This window comes from Micromys minutus (genome assembly GCF_963924665.1).
Source record: "Micromys minutus genome assembly, chromosome: 22".
Taxonomy (NCBI): Eukaryota; Metazoa; Chordata; class Mammalia; order Rodentia; family Muridae; genus Micromys; species Micromys minutus.
In genome coordinates, this window is record NC_137957.1 from 1,902,661 (window position 1) to 1,926,503 (window position 23,843).

Consider the following 23,843-nt stretch of genomic DNA (forward strand, 5'->3'; position numbering starts at 1 on the left):
AGGAGTGTAGCCCTGGATGTCCTGGAGCTATCTCTGTAGACCAGGCTGGCCTCGAACTCACAGAGCTGTCTGCCTGCCTCTGCCTCCAGGGTGCTGGGATCAAAGGTGTGTGCCACCACACCTGGCTGAATTCTGTGTGAACTTCTACCTCCCACTACACAGGGTGTTTGCAACCCCAGTGTGTCACTGAGCCTTTCTCAGGTGGACACACTTCAGTTAGCAAAAACAGTTATCCAGAGGCAGAACTACAGATGCCAAAAAGCAAGGTTGGTTTGTTTAGAGTTCCCAGAGCAATGACTGTGTTTTTGTCTTGGTAGCTGGTGCTGTCTACTGGTTTATAGCTGTCAGTTGTGCTGAGGTCTGGGGCCTCGGGCCTGGCGATCTAGGCATCTACAGTTATATACAGTTATAATGCTTGCGGTATTTCTTGGTATTAAGTCCAGTTTGGGTCGGTGTTCAATTCTTTGGTTGTTGCCCTCTGTGGATCCCAGGCAAGTGTGGTTGCTGTGGGGTCCCTGGTGACAGAAAAGAATGGATACAGGCTGAGAGGGGCCTAGGCAATGGGCTAGGGTTGGTTTCACAACAAGAGGCAGGAAGGATCCCAGGCATAGAGGTGAGAGAGGGGCTCCTCCAGGCAGGTTCCATTTTATGCCCTTACTGCCGGAGGCTGGAGGACGCCCTTCTGTGACACTTATCCTCAGGGCCGCTTGCACCCAGATGTTTTCCTAATGTCCCATGTCCATATACTGAGGCTCTGACTGTCCATAACTTCCAACAATGAGAGGGTCACTTCTCCTCCTAAAAGTGGATGTCGGGGGCTCCCCTGTTACAGAGAGAGGGAGAGACAGACAGACAGGGAGATGGGAGGGTCCAGCTCGGAACTCACAGAGATCTACTCACTCTGCCTCCAGAGTGCAAGAATCAACACTTCCACCATCACTTCCAGCCTCAGGCAACTCTGTCATGTCCCAGAAACGTCTTTGCCCATGTTCTCTTGGCATTCATGGCTCCTTTAGTCAAGTGTAGCAGCCTCGGCCTCTCAGCCCAGGTCTACAGGGTTTAGTGGTCAGGTGCACTTGGCAAAAACTTGTCTTTCCAAGTCGGGATCAGCATAAATTCTGATGCAGAAATGGGTGACGATCTGTACCCCAAGATCAGACTCACACCAGGACAGAGTGGGGGTACAGTCAGCTTCTAGGTTTACAAGGCTTGCCAGTTGTGGTGATCCAGGCACTGTGGAGGCAGAGGCGGGCTGTGCTGTTGAGACCTAGTCTAGATACCAAATTTCAAGTCTCCTCCACCAAAGAAAAAGACAAACAGAAGTTTCTGTTACATCCGACTGTACAATCGGAAGGGTTTATAGCCCTGGAAGACATTTGCTAGGATCCATTTTCTCACCACCTTGCCAAAATTTTCACGAGTTAGCCCACCACATACACACGTGTTTGTTGATTGTGTATATGCCCATACATTCGTTTTTTCCCTTTTAGATCTTCAGAATTTTAATTATGTATATCCGTGCGCCTGCATGTGGGTATGGACGTACCCAGAGGCCAGAGGCATCAGACCCTCTAGAGATGGAGTTACTCATGGCTGAGGGCCCGCCTCATGTGGGTGCTGGACTCCGATTTCTCATGCAAAGTGCACATATACTAATAAAAACTTGTATAAAAAGAGAAGCTGAGGCACAAGAAACTGGTTTTTTGTCAACGGGCTCCCCTTTTCTTTCCTTTTGTTTTTTTCTTTTCGGTTTTTCAAGACAGGGTTTCCCTCTGTAGCCCTGGGTATAGACCAGCCTGACCTCGAACTCATAGACGTGCTTGCCTTGGCTGGGGATTAACGTCCTGAATGAACTACAACCTGGATTTGTTTTGTAAACGCCTAATGAAAAAAAAAAACAAAAAAAACATAAACCTGTGGCAGGTCAAGTATCGCGAGATCTTCCCGAACGCGATCTCGCGTACTCTGCCGCGGTGAATGCTGGGGTTGCCCGCTGCGGAACCTATCCTGGAAAGTAGGTTTATTCCGTCGTTCACCTAAGCACAAACCTGGGCGGGGCCGTCCCGGCATCCCGCGCAGGCGCACTGTGCTGGGGGCGGGCACTTTAAGTCGCCAGGCGCAGGCTAAGTGCTGGCAGGCCTACGAGCGCGCGTGCGTAGTTGTTAGTGAAGAGCAACAACATGGACGACGAGGAGGAGACTTACCGACTGTGGAAGATCCGCAAGACTATCATGCAGGTGAGTTGCGTGGGGAGGCTTCGAGCTAGCGCCGAGTTGCGGAATAACTGCGGTTGTCCGCCCAGGCCGGCCTCCAGCAGGGGCCAATCCTCCTGCCTCAGCCTTCCAGGTGCCGGGATGCATCCCGGCTTAAAGTGTGGAGTCCACGCTGGCCTCAACGGTTGGTAATCCTCCTGCGTCAGCCTCCTGACCCTGCCTCAGGAAAAGTCTTGGGTGGGCTCTGCTTCGGAAACGGGAGACGGGGCTGCTGCATGGTCACACCTGGTTTATGGGGTGCTGGGAATGAATTCCTGCTTTTCTGTGTATTACCCTCACCACCGACACCTACATGGTAGCTCACAACCGTCTGTAACCCCAGTTCCAGGGGATCTGATGCCCTTTTCTGGTCTTGGGACACCAGACACACATAAGGTAAAAAACAGTATTAGAAAAACAGTAATACAAGCCGGCATAGCGGCGCACGCCTTTAATCCCAGCACCCTGGAGGCAGAAGCAGGAGGATCTCTGTGAGTTAGAAGCCAGCCTGGTCTTCATAGTAATTTCCAGGATAGACAGGGTCACATTCACGAATAGAAATCCTGTCTGGAAAGAAAAAAAAAATCTTGGTTGTTTGAGTTTAGCAGATAAACCCCCCCCCCCCGAAGAGAAAGAGGTATGCATAGTTCTGATTCATGCTGTGTTGGGTGCAGCCCAGGACCTGGTCTGAGCCACTTCATGCCTGTTCCTTGGCCTCCATGCTGAATAATACTCTTGTCTCCCTCATCAGGTGGACCCAAGCAGGGGGGGTGGGGATAGGACAGGAAGGTGTCTGTGTTCAAGAGGTTTCCCTACAGTTGCCAGGGGATTAACCTGGCCTGTTCCAGTGAGGCTGGGGTCTCTGCCATCTTGGCCAGTGCAGAGTTTGGGTACTGCCATGTCAGTTCAGTGTTAGTTCCCAGCTAGCCTAGGCCTAGGCCATTCATGGTCAGGTCTGCACTACAGTCCCCAGCTGAGTGCTCTTCTCTCTGCAGCTCTGTCATGACCGAGGCTACCTGGTAACCCAGGATGAGCTGGACCAGACACTTGAGGAGTTCAAGGCGCAGTTTGGGGACAAGCCCAGCGAAGGACGACCAAGGCGCACAGACCTCACCGTGCTGGTGGCCCACAACGATGACCCCACAGACCAGATGTTTGTGTTTTTCCCAGGTGAGGGCCGTTGGTGGCAGTAGTGCATCCCCTGGGAGCCTCTAGTTCTGGTGGCATCCTCCAGGCCCTGCCTCAGCTCATGACAACAGATAGCAGTGCTCTCCCTGTTTACGACCTGTTTCTGCCTGTCCAATGAGTGTGTGGCCCAGGCGGCTCTGAGGTATCTGCTGGGAGTGAGCTCCCTGTACAGAAGCTGCCAGTCCCCAGGCAGCCTGTCTCCTTCAATACCTGATGTTCTACTGCCCTGGGGCCTGGGCTTTTAGTGTGAGAATTGGGGTGCAGGGATGGGCATGGTAGCATATGCTTGTGAACCCAGTACTTGGGAGGCAGAGGCAGGCAGTCAAGGCCAGCCTGGTCTACATGGTGACTTCCAGGACAGCCAGAACTACAGAGGGCAGTGACGCTCAGCCTTCCTGATGCTGGGACCCATTAGTACAGGTATTCATGTTGTGGTGACCTCCAACCATAAAAGTTTCACTGCTACTTCATAACTAGTTTTGCTACTGTTATGAATCGTAATGTTGTAAATACCTGTGTTTTATAAGGTCTGGGGTCCAGAGCCCACAGGTCAAGAACTGCTGATACAGAGACACCGTAAGGTCTCAAACAAGCGGTGACCTGGGCCTGCCCCTGCGCTCTGGGTCCTGGTGCTCCAGTACACCCCACTCTGCCTGAGGAAACAAGGCTAGCCCCATGTAGGCACAGGGTCCATCTCCCGTCAAGTCAGTTTCTTCTTAAGGCTGCCCCGGCTGACAGTACCATATCCTCCAAATCTCAACTGCTGGAAATCTGAAGCCCTGTTCCAGGAGGGGCCAGTGTCTGCGTGCTTGGCAGCAGCTTTCTCTGCAATGATAGCTGAGCCCTCTGGCAGCACGGTCATGGCTGGCTTGATGTTCTGGTCTTCCCTAGCGAGTAGAGAAACCAAGACCATAGGCAGGACACCACAAGGGTGTGAGGGTCGTGCTTGTGTGCCCACAGAGGAGCCCAAGGTGGGCATCAAGACCATCAAGGTGTACTGCCAGCGCATGCAGGAGGAGAACATCACACGGGCACTGATTGTGGTACAGCAGGGCATGACACCCTCCGCCAAGCAGTCCCTGGTTGACATGGCCCCGAAGTATGTGCTGGAACAGTTTCTGCAGCAGGAGCTGCTCATCAACATCACAGAACATGAGGTGCGTGTGTCCCCGGGGAGGTCTGGGTGGCACAGTGGGGGTAGAACTCAGCACTGCCTGGCCAGGATCCGGGAGACAGGACCACGGACCTTCCCAGTCTCGGGCTGTGCCTTTCATGAGCTGGGGCAGGGTGGTTCCCTAGTTTTGGTGCAGTGGCCTTGAGCATTCAACTTGGTGATATTAGTAGCCTGGTTGTGTCCTCTGTCCCAGCCCTGTGACAATACCCATTAGTCTGTTGGGTCTGTTGAGGTTCCTGATGGCTGTGGGTGGGTCTCTCTCCACAGCTAGTCCCTGAGCATGTGGTCATGACCAAGGAGGAGGTGACTGAACTGCTGGCTCGATAGTATCCTTTACCCTGTCCCCACACCCCCCTCACACCAGCACTGCCCATCAGCCACTTCCTTGACTGTTATAGCAAGCTACGTGAGAGCCAGCTGCCCAGGATCCAGGCTGGGGACCCGGTGGCACGGTACTTTGGGATCAAGCGAGGGCAGGTGAGAAGCCATAGCCTTTGTTCCCCTCCTAAGCCCTTTGGGAATTGTTGGTTCCTAACACCCCCTGGTTTCTCCATCCCCTCCCTCTCTCTGAGGCAAGGGCCATTGTGGCCAGAGGACAGTGGTCTCTCAACACTCTGCCTGCTCCCACAGGTTGTGAAGATCATCCGCCCCAGTGAGACAGCCGGCCGCTACATCACCTACCGCCTGGTGCAGTAGTCGTAGGTGAGCCCCAGTGTGGAGAGGGTTTAGTACCGTCCCTGTGACCCTGCTGCCTGCCCTTGATGAGGCAGAGGGTCTGAACTGCACCCACAAAAATAGAATGTAATGGGAGGGCAGATTTGAGTCCTAATACCCAGGGGGCAGAGCCAGGCAGATTTCTGAGTTCCAGGCCAGCCAGGGCTACAGAGTGAGGTCTTAGCTCAAAGCAAACAAACAAAAAACCTGTACTGTTGCCAGGTGAAATCTGTCGCTCTGGACACTGAAGCAGGAGGATTGCTGGAATTGAGGGCAGGTTTGCGGACTCTTGCGTGGTGTGAGATTCTCGTCCGAAAGCAATGAGAAGGCGTCCACATACAGCGCAGTGTGGACGGAAGCCCCGGGAGCCTGCTGCTCTGGCTGTAGCCACCCCATGAGCCCCAGCACCAGTCATAACTGGATTGCCTTTTCACCAAAGGGCTCCGTCCTGGCCATTGTCACAGAATGAGCAACCTCAGAGCCACAGCCGCAGCCCCACCCCTCACAGAGGTTATTGTTCTGTTCAGGGTTCTCCGTTCTCATAGGACTCTAAGAATTAAAAGATACTTTGGGATAAGTCACTGTGGTGGTGCTGGTACCCTGCAGGGTGGGTCCTAGAGAGCCTTTGGCTTGGGGTGGACTCTGTGTTACCCCCATGTTCTCCAGTTGCTCCTACCTGAGCTGCCAGAGCCTTTCCATTTTTAGCTCTGTGAACTGATTTCGGAAGACACAGCATCCTCTCTGTGAAGCTACAGAAGGACTTGTGCCACACAATTGCCAGGCCCCTGGGTCAACCCTGTCCTTCCTACCCACTTTGAGATTTGAGACAGGGCAATACAATGGGCCTCCAGCATCCTGGGTAGCCAGGGTGACTCTTAGGTTCATGCTTTCCTGCCCACCTGAGGTGCTGAGGTGACAAAGTCTCACCCTGTGCTCAGGCTGGCCTGGGAGCTTAGCCTCCTGCCTCCAGCTGCTATGCTCTGGCCACTGGTGGTGTTTGAACCCGTATTGGCTGTACCCAAGTCCTCACCCTTCTCACACAGCTCAGTAGTGCTGGCTGTGTTCATGATGTCCTGTAGCAGTCTTAGTTCTAGGACAGTGTGTCAGCCATGTTAGTGCCACAGGCCAGACAAACATCCCTGCTTCCAACTTCCAGTTCAGTAACTCACTGCGTTCTGTCCTTCATGTTGCCTGCCATTGTCCCACACTGGCTGTTCTTGGAGCCTCGTGCCTATTATTTGTGTGCTACTGAGCTTGTTACCCCTGTAGTTGCTGTGTCTGGCACACACCAGGAGTGTAGTGTGTGGTTCATGCCCCCTGCCTCAGCTTCCTGTGTGCTGGGCTGAAAGGTGTACACTACCATAGGTTAAAAACATTTGGTTTTGCCTTCCTGCCTGCTGTTTGTGATGGTGAGGATAGCCTATAACTGGGCTGTCCTCCAGGGAGCCTCCTGGGTGTCTAGTTCCTCCCGTGTGCAAGCTTGCCCATTAGAGCTGGGATGTGGCCTCTGCCTGCCTCAGCTCTACCACACCCTGCCTTTTACCTTTTGTCTGTGATTTGGGTTTCTGAGGATGACAGTGGTTCACATCCCCTAGAACTATAGTTACACATGATCGTGGGCCACCGTGGGGGTGCTAGGAGCTGAACCTGGGAGAATGGCCAGTTCCCTTAACCTCTACTATGTCTTACCCAACTCCGCCCTTCTTAAAAATATTTCCTTACGTATTCTGTCTTCAGACATACCAGAAGAGGGCATAAGATCCCGTTACAAATGGTTGTGAGCTTGTAGGTTCTGGGATGTGAACTCAGGATCTCTGGAATAGCCCTCAGTGCTTTTAACCACAGCCATCTCTCCACCCACTGTTTTTCTTATATACATTGTCACAGTGAAGAGCCATGGGGCACACTGTGTCACTCAGAGTTTGGTGGGCATGAGCATGGCTTCATGGACACTCCTCTAGCAGTGGGAACCCTGGGCTTCACAGCTAGCACTGCATAGCCAACTTTCTTAGCTGCCCCACCTTGTAGCTTGTTCTGAACACACTACTCAGCCACTAGGCAAAGTTCTTGTGACTTATAAATGTAAATCAGGTCCAGGGTGTGGCTCAGTGGGTTGGTGGGGGCTTGTTTCAATCTCAAGCAGTGCAGGGCAGTTCGTGAGCCATCTCTAATCTCAGCACTTGGGGCTCTGAGTTCCAGACCACCCAGGGCCATATAAACCCTGCATTAAAGCAAGATTTCAAAAAACCAAATTTTACATATTCGAGGCTAACAATATGTTCGGTGGCGTGACTTCCTCTTGAAGGCTGAGTTCAGACTGCCTTCATGTCTGGGTCCTCAAGTGCTGACCACAACTGTCTGTCCAGACCATCTCTGAGTCATTCTGCACTGTATCTGCCTGTGGTTTGCTGCAGGTTTCTGGCTGACCCCTCCGGGAAGCCCTCCCTCCCCCCATAGGAAACTCCACCCCAGGAAGGAAGGCCTTTTCCCCTCTGGCTGATACCAGAGTGGCTGAGACTTCTTTTGACTCCTATCCTTGGGATAACAAGCTGGCCTCTGCCCAGTGTCTCAGTAGCCTTCAGTTCACTATGTAGCTAAGGAAGACCTTGAACTTCTGATTGCCGGAATGAGGGGCATTCCCCACCCCTGGTTTCTGAGGACCAGGGGATCCCCTAGGTCAGGCAAGCATGTACTTGTGGGGCCTCAGTCCCTGCCTGCAAGTGGCGTGCTAAGAGGCTATATGCTGAGTCCCTGTGGATAGTGTCCCAGGGTCACTGTGTGAGGATCGTTGGGTGAGAAGGGTAGCAGGTGCCACTCACTCCTCCTAGACTGAAACTGCAGGGTCCTTTCCCAGAACTACAAAAATTAAAATGTAGTTTATAAACAAAGACCCCCCCCCCCAAAAAAAAAAAACTGGCATGGTGGTACACGCTTTTGATCCTTGCACTGAAGAGGCAGAGACAGGCTATCTGAGTTCAAGGCCAGCCTGGTCTGCCGGATGAGTTCCAGGACAGACAAAGCTATATAGAGAGGCCCCATCTCAAAAAGCCAAACACTGAAATGTCGTTGGCAGCCTGGGTATAGTATGTAGACATGTGGCATTGCCACATTTGAGGTGCTGAGCCTGAAGGATGCTGTGAACCAGGGTTAGCCTGGACTACAGGATAGTCCTCAAGACATTAGAGACAAGGCCAGCAAGAGGGTTCTCGGCATGTAAAGGGGCTTGCTGCCAGCCTGACAACCCATGTTTGAGCCTCAGGACCAATATGGTGGAAGTACAGAACTGCAGTGTCCTCTGACCTCTCCATGCCTGAGACTGTCTGTGCTAACAGCTTACACTACAGATGAAAGCGAGAGACACACCCCCAAGTCACACAGCCAACGGACCAGAGGGACTGGAACCCTGGCCAAACGAGCGCTTTTAGAACTAATATGAGCCTGGGCTCTGGATAAAGCACTTGCATGTGTGGAACCATGGTTCATCCCAGGACCATGTAAACTGCTTCAATGGGCAAGCCTGCCATCCCAGCACTGTGGAGGTAGAGGCAGGAAGATTGATTGTTGAAAGAGGGCTGAAGAGAAGGTTCAGTGGTTGAGCACTGACTGTTCTTCCAGAGGTCCTGAATTCAACCACATGGTGGCTCACAACCATCCGTAATGAGATCTGCCCCTCTTCTGACCGGCAGGGACACCTGAAGGTAGAACACTGTATACATAATAAATAAATCTTTTTTAAAATAGAAGGTTGTCTTTGGCCACATGGCAAGTTCAGGGCCAACCTCTTCTGAAATCCCATTTCAAAAGGAGAAAAGTTTAACAACAAACAAACCCAACAAATCAAAAAGCTAGCTGTGCACTCTTCTGGGCAGCTCTGCCCTGAGTGACAGGAAACTGTCACAGGGTGTGTTCAGGACTGCCTGGCTTAATACCTCCCCAGAGTTTCTGTCATAGGATGGTCCCCACAGCCCTCGAGAGCACTAGCTGCTCTTTCACAGGGCGAGTTCAGGATACGAGCCTCTGCTCACTAGGCAGGTACAGACCCACAGGCAAAACATGAAACTCACAAAGTAAATCTTACAGAACATGCAGTTGGGTATTGTGGCACTTGCCACAATAACTAGAATGCTGAAGGAGGCAGATCCCTGAGTTCAAGGCCAGCCTGATCTACATAGGAGCTTTAGGACAGCCAGCGTTCCAAACAGAGACTAAATGAGAAGCAAAGCAACAAGATTGGGGCTGTGGCCCAGTTGGTGACATTTATTTCAGTCAAATTGGGGGGTGCGTGTGCACAGCTCCTCCATGGCTCCTTGGGAGAGACCCACTGTGTACCCCACCCGTCAGTCCATGTCCAGACTCCTGCAAGATTCCTGAAGCCAGAACCACCTCCAGCTCCACACACAGAAGCCGAGACGGCACCACCACAGCATCCTGACGCTGCACCCACTCAAACACTCCAGACTGATGACCATGGGAGAGATGAGGGCATCATGGGAATCCGCGGCTGCATCCGCACAGGCACACAAAGGTCAGGCAAGTCCATCTGGGACCATTGTCTATCTGAGTCCACGGTGCCAGGGGACCCTGAGCTCCTTGAGGTTTCTTGGCACTGTGAGAAATCCTCAAGTCAAGGACCCATGGACACCCTTAACAGTGTCTGGCAGTGAGCTGCTAGTCCCCACCATCCCAGCTCAGACAAACTGTGGCTGCCGCTTCTGACCAGTGCCACCTGTGATCTGCCCAGCTCGGAGCCGCATGGTGGGTAGAGGAGCCTGTGCTGTGTTGTTGGACTGGTTGGTATTGAAGAGACACAACCGATGGCCTGGGGCTCCATCCTCACCCTCCAGCTGTTCCTCACTGCCACTGTGGCTCTGAGGACCCTCCTCCAGGCCTGCATCGGTCTGCTCCAGGAAACTGAGGCGGTGCAGGGCACTGGCATCCGAGGACGAAAGGGGGTCAGAAGCCTCTTCCAGCTCCGAATCTGAGTCATTGGATGCCACTTGGGATTCTGGGGCGGAAAAAAGAGGACACACAGAGAGGGATGAAGGGAGACAAAAGTGAAAACACACACACAGACACACACAAATACACACACACAGTCACAGATACAGGCACACATAAACACAGACCCAAAGACAGGACAGAAATGTGTCCTGTGACCAAGACGAAGCCGTCTGACACTGCAACACAGAGTCCAGCCCATTCTTTCCGATACCATCCCCTCCGCTGGCCCTGCTGTGGGTCTATACACACAGGCTTCTCTGCTCTCTGTCCCCTCCCTGAGGTGTGTGGCCACTAACACAGTATAGGAACAGTCAGTTCATGAGACACTGTGAACCCATCGCGACAGTGTCACAGCCTGACCTGACCATCCTGGGTCACCAGCCAGTGTCTGTGAGCTCCGCTACTCACCTCGGCTTCCGTCCACCTCGTCCTGCAGGGGGAAGCCGATGCCCTCGGCAGTCTCAAGCTGGGCACACTGGGTGGACGCCCCCTCCTGCATTGGAAAATAGTGTGGGCTAGCTCCACATGCCCCACCTCCCCTTCCAGCCTTCATGTACTTCATCCTTTTTTAATTTCCTGTGTCTGTGTTTTATCCTGCACAGACCTGGAGGTACTGTGTGCATGCTCTCTGCTCGTGAAGCCAAAAGAGGGCATCAGATCTACCAAAGCTAGAGTTCAGGCAACTGCGAGCTGACCCGTGAGAGCCGAGGAAGGAACCCGGGTCATTGGCAACAGCAGCCGGTGTTCTGCAGCACTGAACCCGACCGTCTCCAGCCTTTACCCCGGAAGCTTATCGATGGGTTGCTTTTGTTGGTTTAGCCCTGGCTGTGCTGGCACTGGCCTCAAACTCAGAGATCTGCCTGCCTCTGCCTTCCAAGTATTGGGACTAAAGGTGTGTAACACCACCAAGCAGCTCAGAATTCTCTTTTAACTTATTAATAATTTACTTTGTTGAGACAGGGTCTCAATATGTATCCCTGGCTGGCCTGGAACTCTATGTAAACCAGGGTAGTCTGCCTCCCCAGTGCTGGAATTAAAAGTGGTTGGGTTTTTTGTTGTTCTGGTTTTGTCTTTTTTGGATACAGCTACATAAGGTTCTCATGTAGCTCAGGCTAGCTTCAACCCTGCTCTGTAGCTGAAGCTGGCCTTGAAGCCCTTGTCCTCCTCCCTCCATCCCTGCCTGAGTCCTGGAATGAGAAGCCCAAACAGCAACCTGGCTTATTGGTGCTGGGATGGAACTGAGCCCAGGGCTTCCTGTATCCTAGTCCAGCATTCTACTGCTGAGGTGTACCCAGAACCCTCTGAGTTTTTGTGTCACTTACCCATAGCCTAAGGGGTTCCCACTCACCAACCCTCCCTTACCGGGCTGCCTGGTGCCTCCTCTGGCTCCTCCTCAAAGACCAGGCCATAGTGGACAATCAGAGTCTCAATGACACAGGCCTGGTGGGGGTAGTCCACCAGAGAAGAGAGGGACACGGTAGCGTCAGTGGGCCGAGGCCGCAGCAGTGTGGGCCCGAACACGATGCCCAGGTTCCCAGGAGTCATCTTGTTATCCTGCTCCATTTCCACGATCCTGGGAAGGGGCAGAGATGGGTGTGGGTGGGTGTAGCTCCAGGGATCCACCAATCAGCTCTTGCACCAGTCAGGGACCCTCACCTTCGCAAGTGCCTCAGCAGGTATAGGAGTGTGGCCCGGTTTTCGGCTGGCAGGTCCCGCATGAGCTCACGCAGGCGGCCCACCATGGCCAAGGTGGCAGCCTCATTCTCAGACCCGTCCTGCCGGCCCCGGCTCACTGCCTTGGCTTCGGCCTCTGCCTTTAGGCTGTCCTTAGCTAGCCCCACCAGCTCATGGTAGAAGCGAAAAGAGATGAGGGGCTCCGGCAGCTGCAAGGTGAAACATTCAGAGAGGTCACAGGGCCTGGCCTAGCGAAAGCAAGTACCTGACAGGCCCCTCCCCCTGCCAGACTCTGGTCAAGCCCACCACATTAAGTCCAGTCCGGCCTCAGACCTGTTAGGGACATGGTCATCAGCCTTAGCCACGCCCACCACAGCAAGAACCCCACTGTACTACCTAACACTTCCCCATCCACCCCTGAACCTGCCACCCCACTCTAGGCACGTCCACCAGCTCAGAACCCGCTCTTGCTTGGCTCCTGCCCAGCTCTGGCCACGCCCATCGTGCGAGGGTCCCACCATCCCTGCCTCAGACCTTCACTAGTCCTAGCCACGCCCAGTGACTGGTCCAACCTAGTTTTAGCTCCACCAATAGTAACTCAAGCACATCAGGCTCCTGAAAAATACGCCTCTGTTGCCGTACCCACCGCGCTCTTGCCACGCCTATTAGCATAGAACGTGACCCTCTCCCGTCTGCAATACCACCCCACCGGTCCCCATGCCCACACCTGCCCCCCACTCATCTCTATGAAACTTACAGTAGGGGCCCATCTTGGGCAGCCTCTGACTCCCCTCATGCAAATCCCCTGCTCCTCCTTGACCACACCCTCCCCACGACCCGGGTCCATCCAGGTTGGCCTCACCTGCCGCAGGTATAGCTTTAGGACATTGCTGATGTCGTGGGGTGAGGCCTGTGACAATTCCACCAGCTCTTTGCCATTCTCAAAGGCCTGACACAGCTTCTCCACACGCGTTTTCACGCCATTGACCCGGTAGATCCCCTGAGGAGCCAACAATCACACTCCAGCCTAGACCTGCCCCAGCTCCAGGTCCTCCGGGTTCCCCACTAAACCCCTCCTGTCCCGGGACCTCACCTTGGTGTGCAGTGCCCGCCGCTCAATCTCACAGACACATTTTTTGACAATGAAGGGCACTCCATCCGGGGTGCTGTGGGCTGCCTGGCTGAAGTCTTGACCAAACAGCTGCAGGCGGCCCTGAAGCTTCTTGTGGCCACACTGAATGGCCAGGGTCTCCAAACACTTTTTGTGACAAGCCAGACAGCACTGAGAGATGACAAAATGTCACTTTTCCAGACACCTGCTGTAAATGCTAGGCCCCACGTCCACAATCCCAGGGTCTTTGCTCTGGGGGATCCCTGCACCTGGAGTGCCTTGGCCGACCAAAAACCTCCCCTGCCCGTCACAGGCCATTTTGATCTTTCTAAATCAGGGTCTCGTTGGCCCAGGTTGACTCAGACTTGCTCTGTGTGTCTCTGATACCGGAAGCGGAACCTAGAGTTCTGCTTGCATGGCCAGCCACTGGTCTATCCACTGAGCCTCAGCCCTGACCCGGGGTGACACCTAGGGTACCCACACACCTCTTCACACTCAGCTCCTTGGAAGTACACATAGCTGTTACACTCTCTGCACTTGGCCGGTGTGCGCAGCTTGCGAAGTCGGTGTGTGCGGGCTGCTTTGGACAATCCCACATGGCGGAAGGGTCCACTGGGCATGGCCACAGGTAACTCGGGGTCCATGCCATTGAGGTCAGCTACAGACAGGACGGAAAGCCAGTGTCACCAAGACAGCTGTGTAGTAATTCATGTTTAAATTTCTCTGTCATCGGGGCTCACTTGGGGCCCCTCACCTGAATCAAAGGCTGAGGCTACCAAGCTAGCTTCCTGATCTACCAGCTCCTCGCTGGATGACATGGTCCCACTGGACGATGCTCGGTCACACTTCTTCAAGTCCCCTAAATAGAAAACAGGGTTGTGAAACACTGGATCCAGGCTGGCCCTGCCTGGGACTCCCCTGTGTGACACGCACCCAGGTGCCACTTCACCTGAGCTGGCGTCCAGGCTGACTTCAGTGTCTGAGATGGAGATAGGCCAGGACTTATGTACTTGGTGACCTCGGCCCCCTGCAGGATGAGAGAGGGATAAAGTACGTCCCCACAGCAGGAAGCAGGGACCGTCAGGATGCAGCATCTGCTCTGTGTGCTTGCACAACTCACCCCTGTGGTCCTTGTTGGGAGCCCCCTCAGAGGTGCCACCTTCCTCGGGGGGACTGCCAGCAGCTTCTGGTCCTGAAGCATCACCAGGGTTGAAGCTGCCCTTCCGTGTACGCATGATTGGGGACCTGGTGGTAGGTGTCAGTAAGAGGTCTCCCCAGGTCTACCACCCACAATCCCACTAGAAGCCTGTGGCTGCGCAAGGCGGAGGTACCAGGCATTGGTGGAGACATAAGGCTCAAAGTCGTAGCGCACGTCGGGCTCCTCGCCTCGCTGCAGCTGACGCACGTGAGATGCGTACTGTTGGCCTGGGTCATATAGTTTGCTGCTCTCGCACAGCATCTGAAAGTTCACCGGCAGCGGCGCTGTCTGCATGTGCATCAGCTGATAGTAGGAGATGGTGGCCTGTAGGAAATGTGCTGGTCAAGGGCTAGGCCACGCCCCAGACACGCCCACATCAACAAGTTCCTCCCACAATCCAGCACCCTGTCCCAACAGTTCTGCCCCTACAGCGCTCCACTCCTAGTTCTAGCCCCAAGCCACACCCATTGTAAAGCACCCACCAGACCGTCCTCCTGTCTGCTGCCCAACCCCCCTACCCCCATAGAGTTCACACTAGACAAGGGCCCTCCCAGGGCACTTTGCCTGTTGCCCCAACCATCTACTAAGCCACACCCTTCAACTTCCAAAGAACTAACACCCAGCCCCCTGCACTCTTCCCAAAGCACCATCCTTGCTCCTTCAACCCCTGCCCCTTGCACAGCTGGCCCCGTCTAGGCCTTCAGCCCTAGGACACCCTCCCGTGGCCACCCTACCCTTGCTGGGACTCTGCTGCGTTATACCAGTCCCTCCCTGTGACCTCTGCTGCTGTGAAAGGATCTTGCCCTGCCCCGCTCCACCTACCCACTGTCCTATGCTACTAGACTGACCGTGTCATACCAAACCCTGCTCGCATTATGCCCCGCCCCTTTGGTAAATACACCAAATCCCGCTCATTGCCCCTACCTCTCCAAGTTCAGCCCACCCATTACACACCGACTTAATGGTCTGATCACTCTGTCTGATGACCTCCTGGATCTGCCTCAGCGCAGTCACCTTTGTGTCCTCCAGCTCCTGCTTCTGTGTCTTGGCATCTGCCACGCATGTGCGGTAAGTGGCCATGGCCTCCTCGGCCTGAAGGATTGGTTAGGGGCAAGGGTCAGTTGAAGGTATTGACACAGAAATCCAGGAGACCATTATGGTGGACAGAACTATCACCACAGTAACTAGAGACCCTGAGTGATAGCCTGGGGAATGTAGGGAGACTGTCTCTAGATAAAATATAAGAGATGGGCCAAGGGCAAGGCTCAGAAGTAGAGCCCTAGAATCTCCAGTGAGGGGCCTGGGGGCGTGGTCAGGGTGGATCCTCTCCTGGAATCTCCAGTGGGGGGGCCTGGGGGCGTGGTCAGGGCGGATCCTCTCCTGGAATCTCCCAGTAAGGAACTGGGGGCGTGGCCAGCGTGGAGCACTTGTCCTTAAGTTGTATGTGGAAAAGCCTAGAGATTCATTCTCAGTACAGCCAAAAATTAAACAATTAAATAAAGAAACAGCAAAGGGGATCTGGGAATAGGTGGTGGGGGTGCCAGAGGCCGGCTAATGCACCTTGTTTTTGGCCTCTTCCTCCAGCCTCCGCCTCTTGTCCAGGGCCTTGGAGGCTGCAGTCCCTGCTCCTGGCCCCGTGCCCTGTTGTTCCTCTTCAGCTTTGGCCACCTGGAGCCGGGCCTTTTCATGGTCTTCACAGCGTTGTTTGTAGCCCTGTTTGGCCTTGCGCAGGTTGGCCTCTGCCTCTTGCTGTGAGAGGAGAGAGGATCCAGCCTGTGCCTCCAGGCTCTGCCCTCCCTCCCTTCTCACCGACAAGCAGGGAACTATTGACAGCAGACACTTGGGAGCATGTGCTGTGGACCCCACCTGGGAAACTGAGGCACAGCTCAGAGCTGAACAGAAACACACTGAAACACATCTCCCCACTCCATGTCTCAGGAAGTTTCACTTCCTGTCTTACAGATGAAAACAAGAGAGCCGCCCAGGCAGGAGGCCTAGCACCCTGGGGTGACAGGAAGCACTGAGTCACAAACTAACGGGTCTGGTTAGCAGAAGCCCACACCCCGCAGTCTGAAAGTCAGAAACCTAGACATGAAGGTCAGGGACTCTAGATGAGGTCTCAGAGGGAAAGCTCACATTAAGCCTGGATTCACTCTCAAACTAAAATAAAATAAACCTCAAGCCAGCTGCACTCCTTTAATCCTAGCGCTCCGGAGGCAGAGGCAGGTGGATCTCTGTGAGTTCAAGGGCAGCCTGATCTACAGAGTGAGTTCCACAACAGCCAAAATACATAGGCAGACAGAACAAACAAAAATCCTCATAGCAAAGCAAGGGTCAGCTGATAAGATGACCCAGCACAGTGGTCCTCAGCCTGCGGGCCACGGCCTCATCAGGTCAGAAAGCATATGATATTTACACCACGGTTCGTAACAGTAGCAAAATTTATGAAGCAACAGCAAAAATAATTTTATGCTCGTGGGTCACCACAACTGTCTTAGTAGGTACACTTGCCCCCAGCCTGAGGGCCTCAAGCCAATCTCGCAGGGTAGAAGGAGTGAACTCAGGTCCAGAAGTTGTTCTCTGACCTCCAGATGATGCTGTGGCCTTTCCATCCCTACCCACCCCACCAAGCAAATGACTGTAAAAAAATAAAAATAAAAGTCTACTAACTTTTCTTTCTTTCCTTTTTTTTTTTTTTTTAGACAGGGTCTTTCTGCACTGAACTCACTATGTAATCCAGGCTGGCCTTGAACTCCCAGAGTTCTGTCTGCCTCTGCTGCCCAGTGTTAAAATGAAACTCACTCTCACCAGCATGTCCTGATAAGTTTTTTTTAAAAAAATCAAATTATTTCAATTAAAAAATATTAAATGAAGGGCTGGAGAGATGGCTCAGTGGTTAAGAGCACTAACTGCTCTTCCAGAGGTCCTGAGTTCAATTCCCAGCAACCACATGGTGACTCACAACCATCTGTAATGAGATCTGATGCCCTCTTCTGGTGTGTCTGAAGACAGCTGTAGTGTACTCATATAATAAATAAATACATAAAAAAAAAAGTGACAAAATTTGGGGGAGGGTCTCCCAACAGTATTGCAGTTTGTGGTCTGTAATATGTACAGAGCTCTGGGAAATCAATAACAATCCCCTGTATAATCCATTTTGAGCAAAGAATACAGACAGGATTCAGAGAAACTGAGAAGTGGGGCCATCGGTGGGAGAAAAGCAGGGTACACACCCCCCAACTACCCATTATTTTGGAACCCCACCAGAGGCAGGAGTGGGGCACAGGCTTGTTATCAGTGGTTGCAGGAGCAATGGCTGAGAAATAACTGTTGAGGACTGCGAGGCTGGACACCACCTCTGTCTGTGTGCAAATGCGTGTGCAAGGCAGAGATGGAGAGCTGGGATCGAAGTGAAAGGACAGAAGTGAAAGGACAACGCCTGTCCTCTTAGCTTTGAGGCAGCGTTGCACTATGCGACCCTGACTGGACCAGGATAGACAGAGAGCCTCCTGCCTCTGCCCCCCAAGGATAAAGGCAGGTCCCACTACTGCCCATCCCCCACCTTGTTTCTGATGCAGGGGTCCCAGTGAACCCAGATTCTGGACAGCGAGCCCAGAGAACCCCCATTCCACGTGGGTTGGGTGCTGGGGTTACAGATGCGGGACGTCATGCCTGGTTTTATGAGGATGCTGGCCATGTGGCTCAGGGCCCCATGTTCTTCTCCTGACAGGTGCTTTACCCACTGAAGCCTGTCCCCTGGCCACTCCCAGGCCCACAGAAAATGGCGTCAGCGGTGTACCTGGAGTGCTCAGTAAGGCGAAGACTGCACTCAGTTTCTCTAGAAATTTCCCAACAGCTGACAGCATGGGTCCCCTGCTGAGGCTGGAGGTCTCAGCAGTGACCCCTCTTTGCAAGCACAAGGAACCCGCAGCGACCAGCACAGGGGGCACCGGGCCGCACCCCTGCCGCCCCTTACCAGCTTCCTCTGCGCTCGGTGCCAGGATTCTTTGATCTCCTTCCGGCGTCTCTCGTGCTCCACCCGCCGCAGGGTCAGGGGCTAAGGGAAGCAGGGACCGACCGATGTGAGTGCCAAACTGTGGGGGCATCCCCAGCCAGCAGGCCACCTCACCTCAGGCACAGCCCACCTGCATGAAAGTCTGGGTCTGCAGTGTGCCCACCGCCTGCACCATGCCGTGGCCGAACTCCAGATCTTGTTCCAGGGCAAGCGAGTAGATGGATAAGAGAGGCATGTGGGGCTGTGGGGCAAGATGGCTGGTCACAAGGGTAAGGACCAAGGTCCCAGCATCCTGAGCATTCCGTTCTGCAGCCATTCTTAGCAACAGGCAGGCTTACCAGGCAACAGCAGCCCTTGGAAGGAGTAGGAGGAGCAGCCACCTGCCGCACCCCTACGCATCCCTCTCCCCACACCTGTTTTGCCCAACCCACCTCGTGCGTGACGCTCTGTCTGCAGTTATGGACAACCTTCTGTAGACCTTTGGCAAATTCCATCTCTACCAGAGAAAGGGGTGCAGAGTGAGGCTTTTGAAACAGCCTTCCGTAGACCCCCACACCCTGCCCCAGGCGTCTCCCTTCTCTCACCCAGAGTGGTCCTCTTCTCCAGGTAGCTGATGAGGTCCTTCATGTACCTGGCCATGTCTTTTGCATACTGCAGTGCGGCATCCACACCCCCCTCGCAGCGCTGGAGAAGCATGTCCACCTCCTCGGGGGGCAGGCAACCTTCGGGGGCCAGTACTCAGTTCTGATGTCTACACCTCTCATGGCCTCTGCCACCTCCTGCCGACCCAACCCCAGTCCCCAGAGACACTCACCTTCTTCACAGTCCTCCACGAGGTGTGGGGCCCCCTCGCTGCCAGACCCATAAAGGTTCTCCATGGACTGTGGGAGGAATAACTCTCTGTTCCAGGCCACACCTCTGCTCTCCCCCCTCTTAGCTCTAACACCCTCTATGGCTCCTCGCAGAGGAGAGTCAAAGGCTGGGACCCAGGGCCCACCCTGTGGGAGATGGGCCACTGCCTCCCACAAACACCCCCATCTGGATGTGAGCCCCTGGCTGCTCACCTGGCTGGGGTCCCCAGGAGGCACGGCCAGGAGAGTACTGCTGTCCACTTCACCCAGAAGGAACTCTGACACACTGCGGGGGCCAGGGGGAGTCATTCCGGGGGTCCTCATCAGATACACTCCCCAACTCCACTCTGCCCACCACAGGCCCCCAGCTCACGTGCAGCTGAAGGACACCGCAATGGTCTCCAGAGCCTTCTCAAACTCCCTCTTATCTGATTCATTGTTGCATTCATAATGAAAGGCTGAGAGGCAGATGAGGCAGGAACCCTGTCAAATTCCTACACATCCGTCCAAACCCCACTACAGATATCCCCTCTTCTGGGAAACCCACAGTGGATCCCACTGGACTGACCTTTGACCTTGGCAATGAGTGTGCCAGCGGCCGTGAGCGTCTCCACGGTGTTCAGGAGTGGATATCTGGAGATGACCTGGCGCATGACTCGAAGAGCTTCACCCAGGCATTCATGGGCCAGGGGTCGGCGGGCCTCAAGGAGATCTATTGGACAGAGTTAGCTTGGGTGAGAAGAAAGAGGCTGGCTTCCCAGAGCTCAGATGGGAAACTGAGGCAGGGGTGGACGGGAGACAGGGTTTTTCCAAGCAAGTCCATTAACTTTACTCTCTCCAGGACTTACACCAGGAGGGAGGACCACCCTACTGGTCCTGCAGATGGGGAAGCCGCTGATTAGTGGTCACACAGCTTCTCTTGGGAGTGGGGGCTCTGCCAGGCTTTGTACCTTTCTGCCTTTGAGCAATAGGAAGCCATGGAAAGCATCCAAGCCAAGAGAACAGTAGTCCGAGCCAGATGTATAACAAGGCTTAAAACAATGTCCCTGTGCAGTTTAGACCAGCCTCCTGCCTCTGCCTCCAAACACCAAGGCCCCAGTGGAATACCACCCTGGAGGCCATTCCCTCCACGTTTTTGTGGTCAGAATGTGATCCCACGTCTGGGAAGTGAACTTGGCTCCAGGAATTCCCGATTGTTGGCCGCCCCTGCTAGGGCATTCCAGGCGCAAACCCTTTGGGCAGCTGGGGTCCCTGCAGCCCCTCACATGGGCCACCCTCAAGGCCCAAGGATACCCAGGATGCAGCAAGAGGCGTTCAGAACTCCTGGGCACTCTGGGACTGTGCATGGGTCCTGAGCAGCCGCGTGTGCAGGGAGCGGGTGGGGGGGGGTCTGTCTTGTCATGGAGTAAACCACGCCCTGCGTTGTCCTTTCACTTCGAACCCGAGTCTGGCAACGCTGGGATCGTGGTCGAGCGCTAGATGCATCCCGCAGACACACATTGCTCAGGGATGGATGGAGGGAGGGACGGAACACTAGTGCGTGGTCAAGGGACCTGGGTCCTCAGTGCCAAACCTGCTTAGGCCTGTCATCAGGCCCCGCCTCTCTCTGGGAACAACCCCGCCCCCCATATCTTCATAGGCCAGTTCAAGAGCTGTTCCTTAACCGCAGAGGAGGAATTTGACTGAGTGTGAGGGTTGGGTTTTCGGGTAAACTGAGGCTGGGAGCTGGCGCTCAGGGCAGGAGAAGGCTCCAGAGAAAGGGCCTGGAGGGCCCTGTGTCCTGTGCCAGCTGCAACCTTTAAGACACCTGGACTCTCTGGGGACTTCTTGTCCTATTTAGAAAAACCCAAAAACCCAGGCCCAGAGGCTGCTGCTCCCAGGGCGCTGGTCCATGCCCTTTACAGGCTTGGGGATCACAGTTAGCAGATGACCCCTCATTCGCAGACCAGGCCTCCAAGGATGCCTGGGTAAAGAAAGGCCGGAAAATAAGGTTCCCCCAGAAAAGCAGACTCAGCTTCCACCCGGGAGACCAGATAAGCCCAGGGCTCCTGTCCTCTCCGGGAGGGCGTGGCCCGCATAGGCTCCTGGGTGAGGCCGGATCAGGCCTCCCGCTCCTGTATCTGTGGGATGGGGTGGCGGGGAGGACTGCAGCTGAGCGATGGGCACAGCTCTGACATGCGGTTTCCGGGGAGTAGCCAAGGGGGGGGGGTAGCTGAGGCTGTGCCCTACCCATCTCCCTGAGCTGCCAGAGACAAACAGGAAGGAGGTGAAAATAACTCTGGAGGAAACCATCAGCAAACGCGAGAAGGAGAAAACAGAACCAATGTGCCTCGGGCCACTCACTTCCAGTTTGCTTTAACACCTTCTGTGTTCCTCCGTGTCCCAAGTGCTGCAGCCACCTGTCCTCATACAATGCTCCTTAGATACAATCTCAGTTTCTATGTATCTGAGCAAATGCCTGTCATCAAACTCCTACACATCCTTCAGAACCTTAGTTGACATCCGCACTTCTTTGCATCCTACTTGAAACCTTTGTGTCCCTCTGTCCCTTTTCTTTTTCTCCCTTTATTTTTCTTTCTTTTCTTTCCCCCTGAGTCAGGTCTCACTGTTATTCTGGCTGACTTGGGTGGGACTCCAGTGTAGAGCCTGCTGCCCTGGAACTCACAGAGATCCTCTTGCCTAAGTGCTGGGATGAAAGGCTTGCCCCACTTCCCCGACCTCCTGCCCGTTTTGAGGATGCTGCTCGGGGAGCTTCTCACCATCCCGCAGCACAATCTCCTTGAGCTTTTCCAAGCCCTCAGCAAAGCGGGCCACGTCAGCCAGCAGGGTTGAGATGTCTTCCACACCATCAGGGAAAGGTCCCTCAGTGGCTAACTCTGGGGGACTGGTAGCGGAGAGGGGGCTTCGGTATCCACGGCCCAGGGTCCAGGTGGCAGTGCCCGAGAGTGGGAACCCTGCCGCGCTAGCATGGCGGCTCAGGCTGGTGGGTCTTTTGAGTGTTCCTGTGCCCTTGGCCATCGTGGACAGGGACGCGGCTGGTGGCTCCAGCCCAGGGGCTTCCGTACAGTCCTTCCTAGGCAGCTCCTAGGAGGGTGCAGGAAAGAGGAATCACTGGAGTCCTCCATCCCAGACACTGCCTCAGTTCTCCCAGATATTCTCCACGGGGGCCAGAGGTCAGGGGGCAGACAACTGTAAACCCCCCCCCCACCTGTTACCCAACATCCTCCTGTCTTTAGCTTTCACAAACAACCTCTCTACCCAAACCACAGCCAGAGGCGGGGCCTGTGGGGCACAGGAGGGAGGGGGCACCCCACTTCCTGGTGGGGGTGGGGAGAACCCTTGTGGCTCTCTAGCCCTTTAGCGGCCCCAGTATACTTTCTAAAAAATGGATAATTTCTGTGACCTGAAGGGATCATCAGGCTCCTGGGCCCCAGGATACCCCCAGACCTAGTAGAGATAGCCCTAAACTTCACAAATTCCCCAAAACTCAGCAGGCAGCTGCAGGTCCCAAGAAACTCAGATACCCGGGTCTGCCCTGCACACCTAAATCCCAGTTCAACACCATTTCCCCATTAGCTTCCAGAACCCTAAAACTGCCCAAACCCCATTCTATAGTCACTAGACCCCAGTCCCAATTCTACCCACAGCTTCCATTGGCACCTAACAGGGACATCCCTCATAAACATGGGTGACTTGGCCCGTCAAGGACATCCCTCCCTACCTACCGTAAGGCGGACTCCCAGGTTCAGGCCGTTCCTTGTCGCCAGCCATTCTGCCTGCTGGGGACTATAGCTGGCCCAGGCTCCCCACCGTGGGCCCAGCATGGTGCTGTAACTGTGCCCTGTGCCCGTCAGTGGCTGTTGTCATCCTGGGTCCCCACCCGCTCTGTGCCCCACTCACCCCTGAGGAGGACTGCGGGTTGGGACTCCCCGCGCGGTTCTTTTTGGAAATAGAGGGAGTTTTCATAAGTTCTCGCTTCTTCCGAGAGAACATGGTGGAGCCAGCCCCAGTGGCTCTAGGTGAGGACAGGCAGGCAGCGGAGGGGGTGGGGGGTGGGGGGTGGTCTCAGTTCTGCAGCGCCCGGTGCTGGCTGTCTCTGGACCACATTGCTCCGGGCCACCCCCTCCCCAGCTGTCAGACCCACGTGACGGGCTTGGCCCTCATTGGCGCATAAGTCCCCTACACAGGAAAAGGCCCCCAGCAGAGGGAGGGAAGGAGGTGACACCACAGATCCGCCCCAGTGTGACTGTCCTGGGTGTCAGCTCTTACAGGACTCTGCACACCAACTCTGACACAGGTTCCCCACAGCAGGCCACCTTCCACTTGCAGTCTGTGTCCTGAGGATGTGTGGCTGCCTGACTCAGGCATTAGCTGACCCATGCTGGGACATACTGAACACTCATGAAAGGCAGTGTCATGTGTATACTAATATGCAAGATACAAGAGGAGGCTGAAAAAAGAGCTTCACAGACAGATCCAACACCATGCACAGGTGACCCCCATTTCCTATAACCACCAGCCCTGAGGACCCTGGGGACCACAGGACCTGAAGGTGCCATGTCCTGGGTTCCAATCCTGCAACCCAGGAGGAGCTCCACTGCCCTGCAGGCCTCCACTTGGCTCCTGTTCCCCCTCTGCCTTCCACATCTCCTCAGCTCTGGGCCT

At 54.6% G+C, this 23,843-nt stretch overlaps 2 protein-coding genes across 3 annotated transcripts; one reads left to right on the top strand and one right to left on the bottom strand.

Annotated features, from left to right (window-relative positions):
• The first annotated feature begins 2,107 nt into the window (after positions 1–2,107).
• Positions 2,108–5,905, top strand: POLR2E (RNA polymerase II, I and III subunit E). Its single transcript, XM_080935316.1, has 7 exons — positions 2,108–2,237; positions 3,248–3,422; positions 4,401–4,597; positions 4,882–4,940; positions 5,013–5,091; positions 5,245–5,316; positions 5,551–5,905. Exons 1-6 carry the CDS (start codon positions 2,181–2,183, stop codon positions 5,308–5,310), a joined length of 633 nt encoding a protein of 210 aa, XP_080791442.1. The 5' UTR covers positions 2,108–2,180; the 3' UTR covers positions 5,311–5,316; positions 5,551–5,905.
• A 1,010-nt stretch (positions 5,906–6,915) lies between these two features.
• On the bottom strand, positions 6,916–23,171 carry ARHGAP45 (Rho GTPase activating protein 45; the record flags this gene model as incomplete). Of its 2 annotated transcripts, none has more annotated exons than XM_080935154.1 (23): positions 6,916–10,333; positions 10,738–10,822; positions 11,692–11,902; positions 11,986–12,212; positions 12,866–13,003; positions 13,097–13,285; positions 13,600–13,772; positions 13,869–13,973; positions 14,064–14,141; positions 14,235–14,359; positions 14,446–14,636; positions 15,267–15,404; positions 15,873–16,061; positions 18,289–18,369; positions 18,458–18,568; positions 18,759–18,823; positions 18,912–19,049; positions 19,142–19,208; positions 19,392–19,464; positions 19,552–19,636; positions 19,747–19,890; positions 21,938–22,262; positions 23,079–23,171. In XM_080935154.1, 23 exons carry the CDS (start codon positions 23,169–23,171, stop codon positions 10,017–10,019), a joined length of 3,348 nt encoding a protein of 1,115 aa, XP_080791280.1. In that variant the 3' UTR covers positions 6,916–10,016. The 2 variants fall into 2 exon arrangements, with proteins under 2 accessions (XP_080791280.1, XP_080791279.1); XM_080935153.1 differs by lacking the exon at positions 23,079–23,171 and adding an exon at positions 22,904–23,002.
• Between the last annotated feature and the right edge of the window lie 672 nt (positions 23,172–23,843).